This window comes from Papaver somniferum, unplaced genomic scaffold (genome assembly GCF_003573695.1).
Source record: "Papaver somniferum cultivar HN1 unplaced genomic scaffold, ASM357369v1 unplaced-scaffold_137, whole genome shotgun sequence".
Taxonomy (NCBI): Eukaryota; Viridiplantae; Streptophyta; class Magnoliopsida; order Ranunculales; family Papaveraceae; genus Papaver; species Papaver somniferum.
Window position 1 is genome coordinate 9,916,865 of NW_020622934.1, and position 24,012 is coordinate 9,940,876.

The window sequence follows — 24,012 nt, forward strand, 5'->3', positions numbered from 1 at the left end:
CCTGATGTTTAAATGTAACCCTTTTGTGGCACCTTTATTCTGTATACTGTGTAATGCTTTAGATACTTCAAGTGTGTCTCCAATGATGGTACCATCATCTAGATACCAAGCATGAAGGTCCAATGAGCATTGCGAAGCTATTTTGCAAACAAGGGAGTGTATATTTAAAGAAAACAACAATGTCCCAAGTGGATCACCCTGCTGTACACCTTGAGAAGAAGAAAGAATGGAATCATTGTAATACAATGTTGCAGGTTTAGCATAACAAAATTCAACCCAATGTGATATACTAGGACATATAGCTCTAACCTCTTTAATTAGGGTCGTTCTATCAACTAAATTGAAAGCATTTGTAAAGTCAACAAGCATCATAGTTATGTTATTATGTGTACCTTTTAACTCAAGCATTCTGTTGGCAGCGTGCAATATACTTTCCCCACCACATGGGATGCCAAATCCAAATTGGTGGTCACCCAGATAACTTTCCATCTCCTTGCATACAGAATTTGCATATAATTTAGAGCATAAGCGTCTCCAGAATGTACCGACTGCTATAGATCTTAGACCACCATCAAGTTTGAGCAATGGTGTGAGTGGTGCACTGACAATGTATTCTCCAAGAGCAGCTGGACACCTACCAGAAAGCCACAAGTTCACAACACCTGCGACGGAAGTAAGAAGCTCTTCAGAAACAACAGCTGCAGATCCACTTAAAGCGTCAAGCAGGTGTTGGGTTCTAAGTCCATTCCTGCCACATGCGGTGCCTTTTGGAAAACCTCTAATAGCAGCAAAGACAACTTTGCTATCAACAACAACTGGTGAGCAGTCTATGTTGTCTGGAGGTATGATAGGAGGGGGAGCGAATGGATGCTTTTGTTGTAATTCATGAAGAGTATCTTCATTATGTAGCGCTACACCATTAGAGGATAAAATTCTGATGGCAGCTGTGTATTGCCCATATCTTAGTTTCTTTCTACAAGCCTCCACATTGGTCTTTGGTTTCTTTCTAGTGCGTTGTTCCCTACTACTTTGAGCTTCTTGTTGAGACTCCAGTAACTGCTGAATTAGAATACTACATCCATTTGGTTCCCTCCATGTGTTCAAAGCTTTATTAATGGCTGCTGTTTGTAGCCTTTTTTTCTGTTGCATGATCTCTCTTTCCTTGAGGTTTTTGGTATATATAAATTGAGAGTGCAAATAGGTAAGAGCAACAGTTGTAACCATGACTTGAGATTACAGGGGTTGACGAGCACCTTATCCAAAGATGTTTTTAAAATTCTAGAAAAGTGCAGGCGACATTGAGGTGGGATGCTCGAGATTATAGTGATTTGTTTCTGAAAAATCAGATTAAGCATAACGATATTGAGACCCCCAGAGACCTCTTCATTACTGGTAGAAGTAGCAGAAGGAGCAGGATTATGCATCGAAGGTTTTTCGACCCCATTTATCAAAAAATTTACACCACTACCATTGAAAGGACCCAGTAATATACCTCCAAGGTGATCACGGCATGGTCTACTCCATGCATACCACTTCATACAGGGAAAACATAACCACATCTTCATCTTCCTGAGCATTTTTTCCCAAGCTATAAGAACAGTGTATTATGTACTTATCCGTTCTTTACAAATGGATAAACCACCCGCAACATGAAAGTGCATATATTTTGTGTGCCTGACGATGGAACTCTTTGCATACCCTGTACCATCTACACCATCATGACATTCTTCGAAATGTTTGTATGGGCAGTGAAACGAAGAAACATCATCTACTAAGTTATCATTAATACAAGGTATCTGTTCTTGAGAGTTTGAAATTGAGTTTGTCTGAGGGGACACTGAAACACCCTCACCTGTAGAAGAAGATGATAAACCCCCTAGTGTGTCAAGAGACTCATCACACACAACAAATATCTGTTTTTGGTTTTTTTACTATTATTTTAGTTTTCTTATTTAATATTTTGTCAGTTGTCTCCTTTTTCATAATTTTTTAAGAATATTTTATAATATATATTTTTTCCATTTTATTTATTTATAAATATTTTTTTACTTAGTCTTTAAAGTTAGAGTTCCGTTTTTGTATTACTTGCATTTTATTTTCATGTCCAATATTAAATATTGAATTATATGTAGTTCAAATGCATGACATTGCTACTGTGTGCAATAAGTACTACAGGAATAATACCATTAGATTTTCATGTTTTTACCGGAGTAACCCTATTAGATTTATATTTCCTACCTGAAAGGAGAGGGTACCAAGTACACCACCAACTTTTTTGTTCGGCAACCTGTTTGTGACCTCTAATACAATCACAAGTAGGTTAACAATAAAGACTCTTGTGTAAGATTTTTATAGAGTTTTTATATTTCTCTTCCATGATCAATATGTATAGATAAAGAGTATATGTACCTGATTGTGTAAAATATTTCCTGGACGATCTCAAAAATCAATATCCAAGATCAATCTAGTATGTACCGAGTTGTACAAGATACGAATTCCAACAAGCACGAGACTTATATTCTGTATTTCAAGGAACAAATTCAAAAATCAAGTCTTGTAGGATCTTAATCAATTAGGGATTGAAGACTATCTAGATTGATTACGAACTACTTGTGATATTCCTAATATAAAGAAAAACAATACAATACGAAGAAAAAAATAATACAAGACGCGGAATTTTGTTAACGTGAAAAACCGCAGATGCTGAAAAATCCAAGGACGTAGTTCAGCTTGAACACCGCACTGAACACAGTAGCCTATTGTCAGACTTCAGATCGGAATGTAGTTGAGACCGAGTTCACCCTCCATGGAACTCAGATTTAGTCGCGCTCATACGTCTCTTGAATCTCGTAAGATCATACCCACTTGATCCCCATAACTGGCATCATTTATATCCTAGGAGTTTCTTCAGCCTCAATGTAGACTTTTGATACTTATCTTCCTGTACATAAATTCTATTGGTTTCCTTTTCGATATGTCTCAATCAAGGTTTGGAAATCTACTTGTAGTAGACAAGTCTAGCAAACCTTAGTGATCCAGAATACTTACTCTCTCAAAGAAAAGCCTAGATCACTACCACATCATAAGAACAATCCAATTAAATCGATGAAAAATTTAGCTATCAATCTTGTAGAATAACAAAGTCCGGACGAAGAAAACTTTGTGAATTATACCTATATTGTTCCTGATCTAAAGTTTGTGAACTTGAATAACCAGTAGAACAAGATTCAGATACAAGAATTATCATATAAAAGATAGTCTGACCGGGCTTCTGAATCCCCAATTGAAGTATTCAAAGTGGTAACCTAATACAGTTTTATAAAGAAACCTAGGTTAAAGTGGACGACTCTAGCTTTGCAACTAGGACACCATAGTGCCATGGAATGAGAAATCCAGCTGCAATAGTCTCTATACTTATAGATTTTCAAAGCTAGAGGTAAGTTTGATTTCAAAATAACACTTTATCAGTTTATATGAAATTCCAAATTAGGAATTCTTGTAAGCATGTGGAAATGTTTCCTTGAAATTATAGAGAAAAATATGCACTATAGTCCGGACAGTAATGAAATTGTGCAAAATGATAGTTCACCAGGATTAAGCAAGTCCGTGAATGTCCAGCATCAATGGTGTTTAAGAACACTCAAGACTAAACAATAATCCACAATCCCAACAAGTGCAAATAAATTATCTTAGAAGTGCTTATGAGAGATAACAAAAATACAAGGATCTCTCAGTAATTAGTATACAAAAGTACAAGGGCTCCTTAGCAAAAATTATCCTTTTGATTTCTCAATACAAAAAATGTTAAGTAACATAGCATGTATACATGGTTTACATACCCTTGGACAGTTCGTGAATTTTTTCCTTTTTCAAAGACAAGGTATACATACCTCAGGCAGTACCATGTTGACATGGTATATATAATGGGTATACATACCCTTGGCGGTTCGTGTTCGTTGCCTTTAAAAACTAAAGCCTACAAAACTATGTCCAATACGAAAAGGTATGTATACTAAGTATACATTTCCCAAGCAGTTCGCGTATACTTTGGATCTTATATTCAAATTTAGAAACATTTCCAATAGCCATATGTATACGTACCCTAAACATTTCTTGTACTGTTTGCTTGGGAAATTTTCTAAAGATTAGTTTAAATAAAAACATGCACAATAAATTGTATACAATAAGATTGCTCGAACGTATTTCGAGAGTTTATACAAGAAGACAAGCTTGAACTCGAAATTTCTTATTTATAATATTAAATCTACTAAAATTATACAACATATATAGTCTCATAAGATAAAATGGTAGATACGATGAGTAAATATGATAAATCAGTCTTCACATAACTCTTGTTGATGAGGTTCTCGCAATTGTCTCTGTTTGTTCTTCAGTTTTCAATCTTCGAGGGTATTCGGTGAAACATGATACTCAACTACCATGCTCTAATTATAGTCAGAGATTTGACTTTAGTAGATTGGAAATCAAGATATAGTTTTATAAATCTAACATCAGTAACAAGCTTGAGATAGAAAAACTTGTGAGTTCGACCGAACGATGCTCTAACACTACAATGGATGCCTTGCAGTTCGGAAGATGATGTTTCATTTGACCAAGAAAATGGGTTGGAATGAGATAAATTTAAAATTCCATTGTCTTTCCCGTAACAACGGAGCGGAAGTACATGAACTTACGAGGTGGTGGTATTCCTAATTCCACTTTAAAGGCATCTGTATACCACATATTAGCAATAAAGACCCTAATTCAGTTACATATGACCATGGTGCAGTACATATGTTGAAATAGAAATTGCCAAGGTATTTATTTTATGGTTTATACTCGGTTCATGTTTTTCCCCCGACTCGAGCACCAGGATGGCTAGAGACTCTGGTTCATGTTTTTTTCCCCAACTCGAGCATTGGTGCTCGAGTAGGATGGTTAGAGACTCTGCGAGATATGAAGGTTGCTGACACTTATGATTGAAATCCTTCTATCTTAACTGATTTGTACGTTTGTCTTGGTATCGCATCATTGGGTTCGTCAAACATCAAGGGTCTATGGGGCATTGTTGAGGTAAACATGACATTCTTTAGCTTTATATTAGTTAAAAAGGAATTTAGCAAGTAACTAACTGTATGTCGTTTACTTTTAACTTTGGTGGTATACATATTTTGATATGGGTGTATCAACACTTTTAGACTACACCAAAAAAATAAATAAATCCCAATTATAATACGGTATGAACGTGGTAGTTAGCATTAAAAGCAAAAAAAATGCATATATATATATATATAATTTGTATGTGTGGAGATGCCAACACATTGTTTAGAACAAATGTAATGTTACTTAAATGTTGTATGAGAATTTTTAGGATATAACATGTGAGGTTTCCCGAAGGATCAAAGATTTTTCACTCTAGCACATTGTGCTCTACAGCCTTGTCAGGATCCTGATGTTTGTTATTTTGGGAAAAGATGTATTAGACAATTAATTGGTGCAGTTGGTAAACCAAACAAGCCTCGATCTATAGCCGCCGTCCTTGGATCGGAATACACAAGACTGGAGGGAAAAAAAAGCTAGAAAAGGTACGAGACATTATTCACCCATCGCGACGAAGACCAATACGACAAATGGTTCAGATCGGTTATAGAGTCGATAATTGGTCAACAAAGTTTTAGACATTAATGGGCTGGAATTTGCCGCAATTGGTATACCATTACCGAAGATTCTTTCCCCAACACATCCACCACTGGTTATTCCATCTTTCACCACTAATCCTTCAACATGAGTTTCTTTAATAAAAATTTCTAGACCTTCGTTTTCATCTCATAGGTCTGATTTTTCAGAATTGAGGTGGGAGTACTTCCAATTGTCTCACAAGGTCTGGACCATTCTAATTCTTATACTGGAACATCGACCGATCATGAATTGGTAGAACGTTTGAATCAAATGGAGTAAAGAGAATTAGAAACTAGGCGTATCTACCAACAGAAGATACGTAGAATCGGAGAGACCATGAGCTTCAGTCCTAATTTTTCAATCCATAGTAAAACTCCACAATCCCAGGATACAGTGCTAGACTTACAAACCAACATTATGCAAAGAGAAGGCTATCGTCCATGGCAAAAATTATCTCCATATCGTCAATCCATTAAACAAAATCCTCAAGGTTATCAAGATTATAGAAGATTATAAGATTTTTAAGGATCTCAAGCTCAAGGATTATATCAATAACTTGGAAATCAAGGTGAAGGATCTGAAACTATAGGATCATATCAAAGATTTGAGAGTATGATATAGGGGCCACATATGACAGGAACTAGATCGGGGCTGAGTAATCATAAATTACTTACATAAACTACTTAATGAAGTTTGGTTTAATTTTTATAATTAGGTTTACTTATGTAACCGTTATATTTAATTAGAACTAATTTATTTAAAAAAGAAACTAATATTAAATTTGATTTTACATTTCAACATCTTGCTCGAGTAGTGTGTACTTTTTAACATCCCATACGACTTATCAAAAAACTTCTTAAGGATTGCGTAATGAGCTTCGCTAGCAAAATTCGTTCATCTTCATCTTCGACACTTCTCTCGAGGTCGCAATACAACTTCAACACCGGTTTCACTCCTAAATCGATACTGATTGACAACTCAAAGTAAAGATATAAATTTTTCTAACTTGTTTTCTTATAGTTCCAACTAACTCCTCCAAAAATCACACTCACTAAACCATTTTGTCGTCGTTTCGCACTCCTAACCGGATAACATACTACAACTTTTCTATATAGAGATAAATCTTCATCTAAGGTAAACTCCGTTGAGTTAATATACACTGAGTCATTGCTCGGAAATAATGGGTGTAGAAGGTGGATACGATGTGATTTTGAAAGTGAAAATAGTTGAATTTATACAAGATAAAATTATAACCTTCAGATTAACTTATCGTTATCAGCTCAATCTGAAACGATGGTCGTCTCCAGCAAAACCGAACCTCGACCTGCCCTTGGCCAATTGACTAAGGATGATTTAATTGACACAATTTGAGATGGGATGGGCAAACGTTGAAATTTGGGCCTTTGCCCATCTAGTCTGACCATTTGCCTCACTATGAGGCGGGAATGTGCAAATTACCTCGTTTTCCCACCCCACTAGAGTTGCTCTAACATGGGGTTGTTATGTGGACTTTACCTGATTTTAATTGGGCCGACCGACCAGAAGGCCCGAATGAAGGGAGTCCCTTTTATGACCACTTTTTTGTAAAATGAAACCTAACACAAACGTCCAATTGGATAAAAAGATTGGATTTGATGAGTTTTTTTTTTTGGTGAAGCCTTTTCACATAATTCCCTATGTATCCTATCTTTTCGGGGGTATAACTGGAAAACAAACTTTAATATAACATATCTAAAAATCCGTGCCTTGGAATTTACAAATTTTATCTCGTTGGAAAGGTTATAAAAAAAAATCTATGCAACGAGTACAAACAACAATATAAAATTTAGAGTTTTTACGAAAAATTCGGAGGTATTTATCATTTTAGGCACAATTTTAGAAAAGAGGGAGGATCCATGGACATTCTTAGATGGACACTATCACACATGATTTGCCTCATTTTCTCTGCAAAAGCCAAACAGTAACGAATTTAAATCTAATATTTTGATGACATGTACCTCTTATAAGACTCTATATTCCTACAAAAAATGAGCGTAATTCAAAAAACCAAACCTTATCATCTACCGATCTTAATTTCAACCGTTAACTTTTAACGACCGATATTCAAAGGGGTAGATGGTGGTGTTATACATCTCGAATTGTGCTCGTTTTTGGTAGGAATGTAGAGCCCTATAAGAAGAATGTATCATATAAATATTAGACTCAAATTCATTATCGTTTGGATTATGCGGAAAAAACAGCGCAAAACATGTATGATAGTGTCCATCTAAGAGTGTCCACGGATCCTCGCTCGAAAAGAAAATTATGTATATCTATCATGTAAACCACCACAAAGGATACATAATACTTTATGTAACTATATTTTGGTTTATGCATCAACTAATTTTCCGTTGCAACTGATAAAACGATGTGTTCCCTCCGTTTCAAGAAAGTTGATACTATCACTTTAGGCACGATTTTCGAAAATTGAATGCATAACCATTATGCAAACCACCACAAATGATGCATAACACATCAAACAACCATATTTTGGTTTATGGATTAACTAATTTTTCGTTTCTGAAAAAGTGACACTTTCACATTCCGTTTCAGCAAAAGTGATACTATCACTCAGCTTTAGGAAAAGTGATACTTTCGCTTTGTTTCAGAAAAAGTGAAACTTTTTATGAAACGTAGTGAAAATATCACTTTTTATAAAACAAGGCCAAAGTATCACTTTTTATAAAATAAGACGAAAATATCATTTTTTCTGAAACGGGACGAATGTAGTCTCAGAAAAACACCATTTTCATATTCTTCTTTGGTCGGCCCTCCCACCGTGACAACGGTTATACTAGTATTATTACAGCTACATGATGGTTGTCTGATTATCTGATTTAAGAGTAATTAAAGCACCACTATTTTGTAATGATCTCACCCACACCCTCTTTACAAGCAGATTCCCGGAAGATTCGTTCAACGTCTCTTTATTTAAGGTTTTATCCCTATCCAACTTGTTCAAGATATACTCAAAATACAAAAAAAAATCCACCTCTTCATTCTATAAAACCCCCTTTACCCATTTCCATCAAAACCTTCTTTCATTCGTTTACTTAATCAAGCTTCCTTCCGTTCTAGCTATTTCAACATCGTGGTTTCTTATTATTTCTCAAGAGTTCTCATTCAGATAAGTTTAATTTCATTTTTATGGTTTTCTTGATTCGTTTATATTTCAATTGATTAGCCGTTAATTTCTATCTGATTATTTGTAAAAACCCTTTTCACGAATTAGAAATCTGGTTTTTTTTTGTTTCATTGATTTTCTGATTTGAAATTTGCTTCATAGACGGTCAAAACTAACCAAAAGCAGCTCTTTCTATAAGGTTTTGGTTACTAAATTTTCAATGAATTTAGGATTATATCAGAGGATAATCAATTTATAGCCTTTATGAGCTACGCAATTCTCCTGCGAAGAATTCGTCTTCTTCAATCATTCTCTGTTGTTTTTCTCTACTGGTTTTATGTGTTTTCATGAACTAAATTATCTGAATTAGGCCCAATTTTATCCTTTTCTGACTTCACTCATTGAATTTGGAAATTAATTCGTATCATTCTTCCATTCATCCAAAAACCTAACTCAAAAGTTGAGTTGATCAGGCATTTAGTAGTACTAACAGGTCCAAGGTTTAGATCTCCACTAAAGGAAGAAAATGGCTTTTGTGCAACAAGTAAGTTCTGGGTCAGAAGGTGATCCACAGTATATAATGGTTGATGACAAGAAAAAGAGAAGAATGATATCAAATCGCGAGTCAGCCAGACGATCAAGAATGAAGAAACAAAAGCATTTGGATGGTCTTTTAAACCAAGTAGTTGAATTGCAGAAACAAAACGATGAGATTACTCAACGCGTTAATTCAACTACTCAAATTTACAACAATGTTGATTCAGAGGACAAAATCTTAAGAGCTCAAATGGCTGAATTAACTGATAGATTGCAGTCTTTGAATTCTGTTCTTCGCATTGTTGAAGAAGTTAGTGGGTTTGATATTGACATTCCTGAAATACCTGATCCTTTGCTCAAACCAGGGCAAGTACCTTGCCCTTATATGCCAATTATGGCTTCTGCAGATATGTTTCAATGCTGAAGAATTTGCTGCATATGAAAGAATTGAAACTAGGTGAACAGCGGCCGAATGTGCTCAAATGCTGGTCTCTCTGCTACCTGTCCCCATTGCTTCTCCATGTCTGTGCTTTTGCCGCGAATACATGGGTCTTCTTTTGTTTTTAGATAGGAATGTCTTTGTTTTCTGTTAAGGTTTTGTTATATTTTAGTTGTTGATCAGACTGTTCTGTTTTGGGTAATGCCGTAGTTTGTGTTTGTTGTTTTGAATGGAAGTCATTTGGATTTGGTTTGTCTTGTAATTTGATTTATCCGTGTATCAGACTCAACACAGAAAATCTGAAGAATTGAATATGTTGTTGTGGTGTTTGTTGTTTATGATGTTTGTATCAGCTTAACTTTCTGATGTTATTTATTGCCTCATTCAATGTTGCGCATAGCATATCAAGTGCATGGTGATTTGGATTCCTCTTAAAAGCATAAAAATTGATGTTAGCATCCACCACGGCCTTTTTTTTTTTTTTTTTTGATCCAACACTCTGACTGCTCTGTAACAAGCTTAAAAGCACTATCCAATTTTATGTACGCCCAATTCTCCTATCTTTGGAACTGTATGGCCCGGGGATAATAAGGCTATCCCACTTGCAGCCTTCTCCCCCAAGGGCGTCACCTCTTTCTTTTAACCTGCTTTCTCCCGTAGGCATACCATTTTGTTCGCATATTCATGTTTGTTCTGAATAAGGCGCAGACTTAAAGCTGGAGACTACCTTTCGCGAAAACTTCAGGACACACACTCCCGAGCAAGCAAGTGACGATGATTGAGAAATAGAACCCTGATTTTGGGCATACCTAAATCTTTCTAGGCATACAAAGCAATAGTCCTAACTTGGGTGACCTAACTTGGGTGACCTTATAAGGGGTACCCTATGGGTAGTTCAATCACCTATATGCCCTTAAATCTTTTAAATTACTAATCTATCCCCAACCCTAATACAAAAATCTATAATCAATAAACCTAAAATCAGTTTCATTCACCTTCTTCTTCCTCTCCACAGCAGCCGAACCCGTTCATCTTCTCCAAGAAAATTTTCATCGCATCATCGCCGAAATTTGATCGTCGATTCGTGAAAAGTTAATCGACGATTAAACTCATCTATATAATGGGTCGTCGTAAGCAAGTATCTCGTTCTAATCGATCAATTGAACAACCTGTTGAAGAAGAAGAAGATTTAGAGAGTGAAGAAGAAACTGAAAATCAACCACAAATCCAACCGGAGGAAGAGATTAAAGAAGAACCAACTCCTGAAATGAGAATAAGAAGGTTAGATCTACAAACCCATCTCGTATTTGATGTTTTTGGTTGGTATGATTGGTTTAATTCGTCAAAACATTGTTTGTGCAGCGGTTACAGGGTTGGGTTCGGCGTAAAATGAAGTTTAGAATTGCGCTGAATCTTCAAACTCAACCCTGAAACTGCATATGAACGATTCAGCTTGAAATTCATATCAGTTTTGTACCGAGCCTAGTGACATAGAGCCTTGTATTTAGGATCGGCTTATTCGATGACATTAGATTTGCGCCGAATTTGTGTTGTGGAAATTTCATAAATTTTGCATGTGTATAGGATCGGTTTGTATGGTAGTACTAGTTTTGCGCCGAATAAATGTTGTTTCAATTTCATAAGTTTTGCATGTGTATAGGATCGGCTCATATGATAGTACTAGTTTTGCGCCGAATAAATGTTTGAATTCATAATTTTAGGTTCGGCTTATTCGATAGTATTGGTTGTGATCCGAAAAAATGAGATCGGCTTATAAATAGTTTGTGGTATGAGCCGAACCGCTCTCTGTGTAAGCTATTGAAAATTCTAAGACATGGTTCGGCTCATATGTGTTATTTCGGGTAACCCGAGCCTTCTTATTTGTTGAAAAGTTTTTGGCATTTGAAATCCATATTTCGTATAGTTTGTATCCCTTTCTTGTTCGAAGTAGTCTTATAACTTTCATACTTGTGTCAGGACCGATGCAGCTAAAAAGAGGAAGAAGATGGAGGTAACACCTTCTACTTCTAAAACTCCCGATCCTCGAGGAGGATGTAAGAAAAAATTTGGAGCGGGAGGTAGATGAGGCTTTTTAGAAGAAGAAGCTGAACAAGTAAGAGTTGAAAGACAAGAAGAAGGAATAGCTGAAGATGAAGAACTAGAAGGAATAGCTGGAGATGATAATCAAGAAGTTCATCAAGAAACACAACCCTAAGGAAAACCCAAGAAAGACAAGAAAGGTAAGAAGGTGGCAGAACCCGAGAAAGAGAAGAACGATGCTGATCGACGGATCACTGGTTTACACATTCCTGATGAAGATGACGTAATTACACCTCGATCAGATGGTTTGCCTCATGGTCTTCCGGAAGATGGAGGAAATGTGTTGATTGGTTATGCCGAATCTTGGGCGAAGAGAATTTATGAGACTCCTGATCACAACCGTGCAGTCCGAGTATTGAGACACCAGAGGGAAGCGGAATGGAAACTTTCTGAAGAGGTTCCTGAGGTGATTGCTTACGTACAAGCCAGTGCTTTATGGCCTGCTATCAATTATGAACATAAGGAATATGATAGTGTGTCGACCTCTACATTTACCGAGCGCTTTTGTCCAGAAACTTACACATTTAAATTACCTTTTGGAGAGATGGCAATCACTCCTGATGAGGCTAGAAAGATTACAGGCCTTAAAGCAAGAGGTAGAAGTGTGGATGCTGATTTTTATGACATGAATTGGGATGAGCTCTACAATTTGTTCGAGGAAATTCTTGGTTGGGATTCAAACAAAACTGAGTTGGAGTTTTGTCGATCCTTTAAAGATGTCAATTCCGTATGCACTCCCAATGGCAGAAATAAGAAGAATAAGAAAATCAAGCTGACTAACTTGAAAAAGGAGTTTGAGAACACAAAGCAAAGAGTAATGGATACCGTCAAAGTGAAGCAAGCCGGAACTTCCTATTTGATTTATACTCTTGGTAGAGACATCTTTACCGACACAACCGGAAACAAGGTAAATGCTAATTATCTCCAATTGGTAAAGAATCTTGAAACTTGTAACAAGTATGCTTGGGGAACGGCTACGCTCGCTTACCTGATGGAACAACTTGCCACCACGTCTAGGTTGACAAGTACAAACATCGGAGGGAACTTCACTTTGCTCCAGGTAACTTTTGGGAGTTCAGAGTATGGTTCGGCTTATAACCATAAAATCGTATAAGGCGAATTTGTTATTTATTTGGTTCGGCTTGTAATACTTGATCCATATAAGCCGAACAGTTCTCTGAGTTTGAAAACTTTATTCTTACTTTGATGTTTCCAAGTAAAAATTGTTTCTATCACTTCAATTCCTTTGATTTTTGAATGTGGTTCTTTGAATGTAGGTGTGGATATATGACCATTTCCCAATTTTGAACTTGGCCAAAGTATTTGAGAAGGATGTCGATTATGTTGATACAGAGCCAACTGCAGCACGATACGAGTACGAGGACTCGAAGAAAAGGAACAAAAAATACTTGGTGGAAAGTTTGAGGGAGACGTTAGACCTACTGGGTGTTGATGATGTCACTTTTCAACCATATGAGAAGGAAGATGAAGTTGTTGAAGATGAAGATATGCCGGTAGGTATGTATCATGGGCCATTGTGGTATCCCGGTGGTTATGTTATATACGATCCTCAGCGAGTACTCCGTCAATTAGGATGCGTGCAAAAGGTTCCTTTGTTTGATGAGAAATTTAGGTTATTACCAAAGAGTGGTACTGGAACTAAAAGCACCACTTCATATTGGGAACCAAAGTACGATCCTGATCCCACCCTTGAGTTGTGGAATAACTTAGATGATCACACATTAGATGCGTCCAAGTTAGCACCTTTACTTGATGATCCATGTGAAGAGGATCCTGGCTATATGGATTTATATAACCAAATTTCTCATCCCTTCATTATCAATAAGAAAAGTCAAAAGGTAGCTGATAAGGGGAAGGCGAAGGCAATCAAGATCACCAATAAGTCTACTTCCGAAGATGTAATCAACGCTTTCAAGATAATGGTAAGAATGACTTCACTTTATACTATTTTCATATATTAGTTATGGTAAAAATGTCTTCAAACTCACGTTTATAAGTTGTTGACAAATGAAAAAATAGGTTGCCACGGGTAGGGAGATGTTGAAAAAAATGAAGGCCAAACTTGGTTGCAAAACACCAATGACCGTGGAAGAACAAAAATACCTCTACAAAAAGTGGGATGCAATCATCAACAAAGAAGAAGGACCCGAGGAACCCGCACAAAAGCCTATCACTAAGAGGTCTCGACAAGTTGGTGAAGGTACAAGCCAAGATGGTGGCCAACCCGGTAATGATGCGTCGGAAGATGAAGACCAAGGTGGAAGAAGAGGTGGTCGTGCAACTAAGAAGAGGGGTAGTGGTTAAATGCCCTTTTATGTTTCCAAGTTCCTTTTAATGTTTTCTTAAGTTTTAAGTATACTTTTATGGTGTTGCAAACACCTTTGGTTTTAGGTGCTGAACTTTGTTTTTAATGGTGATGGGATTGTGTTATGGACACCTTGAATTTCATGTTTTAACTCTGGTTCGGCGTATCCTGTAATGTTAGTTACGCACCGAATCCTTTGTCCTTCAGGTTCGGCTTATTCGATGGAATTAGTTTTGCGTCGAACCTTTAATTTCGATAGTATGCTTTAGTTTGCATGCTAACTTAGGTATTCTTCTTTTTTAAGGAAGCTAGATTTCAAAGCCTTTGTGAAATACGCCATTAGAGAACTAATGGCCGAGATTCGTTAGAGATAATTTAAGATTGAACTATTATGTAAATCAGTGGAGGTTCGGCTTCGATTTTAAAACTCGTATAAGCCGAATCTGTAAGAAGTTTCAAAATTTGAAATTCTAGCCGTTACATAAACGGATTCGGCTTATGTTCAAACCTTCTTATGAGCCGAATATTGTTTATTTTTGCACAAAAATCTATCAACGACTCTTTTTTGAAATATATAGCCGTTGTAACCTGTATTATATATAGGCATAAATGGTTTTTCATTATCTTCAGAGAATATACTAAAAAATATGGCACCCCCAACTCATGAGTTTACTTTGGAAGAAGATTTGTCTCTTTGCACTAATTACGTAGCATACTATCCAAAGAAGGGTGAAGAACGACGAGTGAAGGGTTTGATGAGTATGTACTACTTGGTTAGAATTCATGAAGCCTTCAGCACCGAACGGGTAATCCTCACAACCGGGATAGTGCGGCCTTGTTTTGCCGAATTGGAACTATTAAAGAAACGGTGAAAGACTTTATAGCTTTAGTTCGTATTGTGAGTCTATATCGTCTCAAGGGTGAAAAAAACTCTGAGATTGAAGATCGATCTCTAGAGGAATGGTGAAGATGGAAAGGAAAGAATTTCGAATACAAAGATCACTACTACATTCTTAGAAGGTTTCTCATTACCCGTTTAGGATATTAGAAGAATTCGATTAGAAATTTATTGTAAGGCTATTATGTAACGGGTGTGTAATCCACATTTTCTATGAATTTGAAAAGTCTATTTGGAATGATATAATATTTTTTGTGTTCATGAATCATGAAAGGTTCGGTTTATCCTGTAATTTTAGTTATGCGCCGAATATTGAAATCCATTGTTCGGCTTTCTTAAAAAATATAATACAAACCGAACCTAGCCGAGTAACTCATGGTTTTTTTTGTCAGATTCGGCTTTCATCAAAATAATACTCTAAGCCGAACCTGACATAAAAACTCTGGATTTTCATCACTCTGTCGGGTTCGGCTTTCCTTGAACTAAAGTTACAAGCCGAACCATCTCATGTGTTCATGGTTCCATTTTCTAGAAAACAACACGTTCCATAACCAAAAAGTAAATCATTCAAGTATTTCTTTTTGATGGGTACATGTAATTGCAATTCTAGTCAAAATATCACCCTCATCATACACGAAAATCAAAAGACATAAAATACGCGGATAAATCCATGAAACATTTTTATGGAGATCCTAAACGAATCTCATCCTCTTCACTGACCTCTTTCTCATCCTCTTCACTGACCTCTTGCTTATCATCTTCATCCTCATCACTTGAAAACGTAATTACTTGTCCACTTGGAGGCTGCACATTCAAAGATATCCAAAGATCCATTTTCTTCGCATAATTTGCACACCAATCCATCACAAAATTATTTTCAAATCTAGACCAAAAGGCTGCACTCATCAAGGGTGGTAATGGGCAAGCAGGTCTAAGTTTGAGGCCGATAAAATGACAATTTTGAACAAATCCAAGAACAAGTCTTTTATCCTTTACACCTTCATTGCAAGGTTTTGTTGGAGGCGCGTAAGTAAAGCTACTACTCGTCCATGAGAAACAATGTAAGACGCAATCGAATGTATCCGCTATTAAAAACCCACAAATGGGCATTGACATCCAATGTTCTTCGGTAATGATAAAATCCCCATGCAAACGACGTTCGAATGCAATGTACTCCGATGCCACCCCTGTATCTCCTCTTGCGCCTGCTCTCATCATTGTCTTATATAAATCTTTATTTTTATGTAGGGTTTATAACATTCATTGCCGAATATATTTAACTTCATCTTCAGGGGGCACAAGATTGTTCTCTTCCTTAAAAGGACCAAGTTGTTCCGCCGTGACGTGATATCCACAATTTCCATCACCTTGCACGTCGTCCATTGCTACAATATGCTCATGAATTATTGGCGATAGATCTTCCAAGTAGTTATCGTATATAAAATTGATAGGCCTCAAATACCTACCGGACTTATCTCTTCTAGGTTCTCTCATCCTACCAATTTCATGTACGGTCCTTTTCTCCTTTATCTTAGTTTGTGAAGGATACATCTTAGCCTTCCCCTTGACCTCCTCTTTACTATCCTTTGCTTGTGCCGAACAATCATTATTATTCACCTCTTTGTTACTTGTTTCGGCTTTTTGAATACTTGGACGACCTCGTTTTTTTGGAACTTTGACTTCTTCCTCCTTCATCAACTTCTTAATTTCCTTTTTTGCCTTTTCAATCCTTGCATCATGATAGTCAACGCCGGATGGATCCATCTTATTACCCAATAGTTCCTTGTTGGCTTGTCTAGTTTGTTCATTTTCTTACTCTTCCTACCTTTCGGTTCACTCTTCTCCGGCTCCAAAATATTTTCTTGGGTGAAAGGATACATGACCGGCATCATGTTGTCCCATAGGAATTTCTTTTGACCTCGGCCCATATTCCTATACATCTCCGCCAACTTTTTGCCATTTGTCGTGTCCCATATCTCTAGATCATCTTCGTCGTCTTCGGTTGGGAGAGGATCGAAGCTTAATTGTTTCCAAAAATGATCAATATCCTCAAATGGTATGATACCATCCTTGTACCGAAGTAGGTCGTGGGGGCATGGAAGTCCCATAGATGTCTTCATTTTACAAACACACTCTTCCTCCAAGTTGGCGCCTAATGTCTTAATCAAATCCACTTCTTCCATCAACAAGTCGATGCATAGATGTGAGACTCTATAAGTTAATTCCCGTAGCCATTTACTACCATAATTTTTGTGTCTGAACATAAGGTTATGCTCGAAGGCGGCTTTAATTCTTACAACATCACTTTTGAAATATTCATCAATTGCATCAAAAACCGTGACAAAAGTGTCAACACATCCTAAAAGGTTCTTCTTTAACCGATAATGAGCCGACTCTACCATACTTGTGGATTGGTTGTCGAAGTATTTGTGTCGATTTGTGAAACAAAACACGAACCTTTCTTTATTAGGTTCCAACACATCTTTGACCAAGTAAGTAATGACATCGGGGTAGCCGGTCTTCCAATGCTTAATAAGAATTTTAAAATTTTCTTCGTAGACATCCTCGGTGATGGACCATACTAAAGCTTCCCATTCTCCTTGTAAAGAAGCCCAAAACATCTCATTGTGTTCATATTCTTTCAAGAATCCCTTCTTTTTCTTTACTCGTGTCTCCTCCGGTTGTATTTTAGCAATATTCTCTAATTCCTTCAACTTAAGTGGTTCAATTTTCGATTGGCATTTTTTCCTCACATTGCACCATATGTGAAACGTACAAAGAAAATTGAATGCATCCGGAAATACCTTCTTAATACCATACATCAACGATGAATCTTGATCGGAAACGAACACTTTAGGAAGAGCACCCTCCCGGAAGATTAACTTCAATTGTTCTAACGCCCAAACGTAACTCACTTTCTTCTCGTTTTTCAAGAAAAAAAATGCCACGGTGAACGACGCCTTTGTCGAAGTATTCCCCACAATGTTCATCAACGGCATCTCATATTTATTAGTCTTGTACGTGCAATCCAATATAATAACTTGTGGGAAGCATAGAGCCAATTGGACGCATTCCGGGTGGGCAAGGAAAAGGTGTGTAACTTGACCGAACTCATCCAACTTCTTTTGGAAAGCGTAGTTATTCTTCACCCCTAACCACATTATTTGTTGCATCACCATCCTACCTTGCAAATTGAGTCTCCTAATCTTTTGTCTTGCATTGTAAATAGTTTGCATAGTCGACTTGTTATTCTTGTTGTCCGCCTTCATTTTGCTAATAATCCTAGACGGTGGAAAACGTGCTCGTGTCATTTTATCCACTTCTAGCATCTCATCGGGTTTGAGTCGCGCTACTTTCGCATGTCCATGCAGGTCTTTGGGACGTGGGTGGTTATGACGACAATCCATATCTTTATTCATTATCCAATATTGATCTTATTTGTTCAAGGACTTATTCTTGAGGTTGAAAATGATCTTTAAAGGGAAATTTCTTTTCTTCGTCTTCGTCCTATTCTTTCTCCCGGTCTTCCCAACGTATACAATACCCTTTTTAACCTTGCTAGCGCCGGTTCCACTACGCTCACAAATCATTTCAAACTGATCCCATCGGCTTTGTTGTCCTTTAACTAGTACACAATTTATCTTCATCGCGTGTTCCTCAAGCCAATCCAGAACTTCGGTTTAGTTTTCCATCTCTGCGTTCATTCCAAAACAAGTAATTAGAAAGGTTCATTCCAAAACTTTGGAATATTCCGAAAACATTAAGGTAAACAAAAGGTTCTTACATACCAAATCATTTTGGAAGTGATTCTTAGTATCCTCGTGAATTATGTCTACTGGATCAGGTTGATCTTCCATGAGTACGATTTACAAAGAATATCACAAGGTTCAAATACTTGAAAGGAAAAATAATAGAAATATTCGGCTCATACGATAATCATATTATGTGCCGAACCCTGAACATTTAAAGGTTTCGGCTTATACGATGTTCTCAATATGTACCGAACCAATAAAAATATTTCAACCCAAAAATTAAAAATTTATGTTCGGCTCATACGATAATCATATTATATGCCGAACCATGAACATTTAGAGGTTTCGGCTTATACGATATTCTCAATATGTGTCGAATCAATAACAATATTTTAATCCAAAAAATAACAAATTGATGTTCGGCTCATACTATTTTCGAAATATAAACCGAATCAGTAATTATTTTTTTTCCGGCATATTCAGGATGTTGTTCGGCTTACTATGAAACTTTCATATAAGCCGAACTAGTGTCTAGTAAAAGGGTTGGAATTGAAAATTATAGGTTCGGGCATGCTGCAAACAGATTCAGTAAACCGAACCGTTCATCAATTGGTTAAATTCGGCTCATATTGAGAATATCGAATTTGGGTTAAGAGGTTATCTGTATTTGCTATTTCACAACATTTTTGTCTTTATTCAATATGCCATTTGTGTCTTTATTCAATATGCCAAGAAAGATTTCATTATGCCCAAATTCAGGGTTCGAGAAATATAACTCATTCTTTTCTTCCACTTTAAGCACAACGTTTGCTAAAAGCCCACCAAATTCAAAAATTAAGCTTGGAACCAAGCCTTAAAACAAGAATCTAGACTCCAGGTTGTAATCAAGCCTTACAAGAAAAATCAGCCGGCGAATTTTTCACCTAAAAAATCGACCTTGCAGATTTAATCGCCCAACTTGGATTCAAACTGGAACCGGAAATCACTAAGGTCATTTGGCGAGTAGAGATATAGATTAATCACTTGGAAATCGGCCTTGGAGACCTTGTTAAACTACTCTTGCAGTCACCACTGCGGATACTCTATAAAACAACCATTACATTCATACCTACCAGCAGAATTTTAACTTTCGAAGTACAGTTACAACAGCATCTTACAAACGGATTTTAATTTACAAAGCACATTGTTCGTACCATCTTAAAGACAACCAGCCAAAGTACCATCTTAAAGACAACAAGCCAAAGTCGAGGAGAAACCCACAATATGAATTTTTAAGAGTTAATCTCTACCTTGGCTCATGTTCCAGAACTCAATCTCATATTCGAGAACGCGTATGAATGTTGCTTCAGCTTTGCTTCGGATATCGTACGTCGCCTTCTCCAGGCACCTATTAGCAATTCCTTGAAGAGTCTGGCAATACTGTCCAAAACCTTCATTGCCCCATCGCTGACAAGTATCTATCAACTCTGCTGGGGTCTTTGAACCATCTTCAAGGCAAAAGGCGAAACTCTTTTGATAAACTGTTTCAATTGCCCAAAAGGCTGTGACAGCAACTGTGTAGTCCATTTCCGTGCTCATCAAACTCTCAAGAAACCTGGCGGATTGAATAAATGATCATAACAAAATTAAAATTCCCTAACTATTGCAATTGCAATGTTGCCCAACTACAAAGACATTTGATAATTAAGTACCTGCAGTAGTTCTGGTTTGTCTTTTGAGGAGCAATACCATGGAGCATGACATCCCATTTTGAAGCTTCAGTCTTGAACCATGTGAGTTCGTCACTCAACGAAGTAATACCACCTAATACAACTTCCATATCCCCATCCTTCTCATCCAAAGCCTTACTTGACTTCTGCAACACATTCGCTACGAACAGCACGAAGTTTCTGACAAATAAGTAATCTTGCCCCTGCAATTGTTACTAGTTAGTCGTAATTACTGGCTAGGTCAGAAGCAAGAGAGACCTTTCTACAAATCAAAAACCCTCAAATAATAACCGTCTTTCCAATCTCTCTCCACAAACTATCTCATCCTCATACAGACAGTAAATCTCAATGAAGAGCCCCCTAAAGCAGGGATTCTCCTCAACAAAAATTTCCAGCCAGTCCTAGTATATTTAGCTTTTATATCTGTCATTGTAGTAACAGATCTATTAACCCAAGAACAAGATTAAAAAGGTAAATCTCTTAAGTGTAGAAAGCGAGCGCAGTCACCAGTTCAAATAAATCTAGTACTTAGCTTAAGCTACACATATCTGGCATTAGCTGACGGTAAAGTGGTTCACTCAAAAGACAGAATAAGTTTCCAATAGAAACCCCTTTGCAGAAGTTGTTCCAAATCTTAAAAAGAAAATCAAATAATCAAGGATGCAATCAAAATGATTATATCAAGTATTCACGAGATTAGTTGAATTGGAATCAATCAAATCACCATTAAAATAGAAAAGTAGAAATGGAGAAAAGAGGGTATTACAAGCCATCGCTTGAAAGAAGAAAGATCTACAGTTCCATCTCTGATGCTGAGAATAAAAGGATGTCTAGTAGCTCCCTTATACAACAAAGTATGTTTCTTTAACCATGTCTCTGTTATCCCGATACCACCACCACCTTCTTGCTTTCTTTCCATTTCTTCGCCAGTGTAGGAATCTAAATTCTAAATCTTTCAGGATTTTCGTTGTCATTGTCTTTATCAGTAGTATATTGACAACTACAATGGTGTCGCAATGAGAAGAAGCGTGTCAAATGTCGACGGCATTACCTTACACGTTCCATTAAATATTCCATTTGTCAAAATCAGAAACACATCGGAAGCTAAGTCCAAACTTGTCCACCACCAGTGAACCGGGTACGTATTCCTGCCTTTCTGAGTTATCGGACAATAATTCTATTTTATTTTAATCAGCGTGGGAATTAAATCTACAACCTATAGGTTTGAAGTCCAATTCCTCACTGATTGGGTTAATGCCAGTTGGTTAACAATAATTTAATAGACAGTGTATATTGTTGCAACAAAGCTCAGAAGTCAGAACATCTCCAATGTGCAACCAAAACAAAAGTCCTAAAAAAGACATACAATTCACCATATAAGATTTTTCTATCAAAATTTTTTCTCGAATCGAGATCATTGGTGAAGACTACATGGCTAAGTAGGTGTAAAAGAAAAAATCTAAATTAGTCATTTTCGTAAACTTAGGTCTTAAGTCTACATCATCATTTTATTTCTAAATTTAAATAAAATCTATTAAATGAGACGTGAAGCAGTATAAACTTTATGTGTAAAACGTCTTATCTTTACTTTTTTTTTTTGATATAATAGCTATGGTGTTGCGCCAAAGCCTGCGGAAGCGCTTAGGTTTGCACTACTACGAGGTAGCTCAATATCGCCAAGAACACAATCACACACACAAGAAGAACAAGTATTTAATGAGGTTGAATCCTCGGGAAGAAATAGCAATTTTATATATCACCGTATAGGTTGGAATATACAAATCTCAAGCAGAGAAGAAGAGAACTCTTACTAGTTCTGGTGTATTTTTCTCTAGTTCTCTCTATGGATATTTATACACATCAATAGGACTGGACATATTCCTTAACAAGGATTACTTTCCTACAAGTATAGGGTTTCCTAACTTATCTCTAAGAGACAAATCTCTTAAGCTTCTATACTTAGGACACAAGTACTTGGTTTCCTTAACCAACTAGATTTCCTAATCTAGTCCTTGACCATCCTACCAAAAATTCTCCACCTCGGATCATGCATTCATGCATGAGACGATCAATAGACAAAATAACATCCATCTTCCAACGTCGATTGAACCATCACTGGCTGCCTACGTATTCTCAATAGGAATCAAAACCGACCGTAGTTCTCTTAAATGTCCTTGCTAGAAGACCTCCACCAGGATCCTGAGAACCTCTACCCAAAAAGAGTATTTCACCAAACCGTAAGGATGTGGATCAATTTCGAACAATGTCGAAATTTGATCCCAGATACTACTTTAGTCAACATATCAGCTGGATTGTCTTTGGTATCGATCCTCACAAGTGGAATGTCTTATTCTTCAAGAATTTCTCTCACAAAGTGAAACCGTACGTCTATATGTTTGGTTCTATCACGATGCACTTGATTCTTAGCCAAATAAATTGCACTTAGACTATCACAATGTACAGGGAGTTGGTCTTGTACAACTCCTAAGTCATCTAGTAAACCTTGTAACCATATAGCCTCCTTAAATGCCTCAGTCACTTCCATATACTCTGCCTCCGTAGTTGAAAGCGCCACAGTAGACTGCAAGATTGATCTCCAACTTACTGGTGCCCCTGCTACAGTAAATACATACCTTGTAGTTGAACGTCTCTTGTCCAAATCACCAGCATAGTCAGAATCCACATACCCAACACACAACTGATTGTTACTTCTATCATTCACAAACTCCAAGACAACATCAACCGTACCATAAAGATACTTCAAAATCCATTTCACAGCTTGCCAATGTTCGTTACCAGGACAATGCATATAAAGGATGACCATACTAACATCATGTGAAATGTCTGGCCTTGTACATACCAGCGTATACATCAAGCTACCAACAGCCTCATCATATGGGACTTGTGCCATATACTTTTTCTCTTCTTCAGTAGTGGGCGACATACGTGCATTCCGTTTAAAATGAGGAGCAAGGGGAGTATTTACAGATTTAGTTCCATCGTAGACACCAAACTTCTGTAACACTTTCTTTAAATATGAATTTTGAAACAAACAAACTTTACCCTTATCTCTGTCACGTTGAATCTCCATACCAAGAATCTTCTTAGCCTCTCCCAGATCTTTCATCACAAACTCAGATGACAACTTGCACTTCAAATTATCGATCTCTTTCTTGTTATTCGATGCAATCAGCATATCATCGACATACAAGAGCAAATATATGAAAGATCCATCACGTAGCTTCTTGAAGTACGCACAATGGTCATAGTGACTTCTTGTGTATGTCTGGCCAATCATAAACTGATCAAATCGCTTGTACCACTGTCTTGGAGACTGCTTCAGCCCATACAACGATTTTTTCAGCTTGCATACACAATCTTCTTTTCCAGCAACCTTGAACCCACTCGG

General features: G+C 37.0%; 2 protein-coding genes across 2 annotated transcripts; one reads left to right on the plus strand and one right to left on the minus strand.

Annotated features, from left to right (window-relative positions):
* Nucleotides 1-8,677: 8,677 nt before the first annotated feature.
* LOC113334411 (bZIP transcription factor 53-like) lies at nt 8,678-10,156 on the plus strand. The gene has a single exon (XM_026580671.1). The coding sequence runs from the start codon at nt 9,369-9,371 to the stop codon at nt 9,801-9,803; it is 435 nt and encodes a 144-aa protein (XP_026436456.1). The 5' UTR covers nt 8,678-9,368; the 3' UTR covers nt 9,804-10,156.
* Nucleotides 10,157-19,915: 9,759 nt separating this feature from the next.
* Nucleotides 19,916-21,576, minus strand: LOC113334507 (probable bifunctional TENA-E protein). The gene is made up of 3 exons (XM_026580738.1): nt 21,370-21,576; nt 20,586-20,806; nt 19,916-20,488 (listed from the first exon to the last, which is right to left on the minus strand). Exons 1-3 carry the CDS (start codon nt 21,520-21,522, stop codon nt 20,173-20,175), a joined length of 690 nt encoding a protein of 229 aa, XP_026436523.1. The 5' UTR covers nt 21,523-21,576; the 3' UTR covers nt 19,916-20,172.
* Between the last annotated feature and the right edge of the window lie 2,436 nt (nt 21,577-24,012).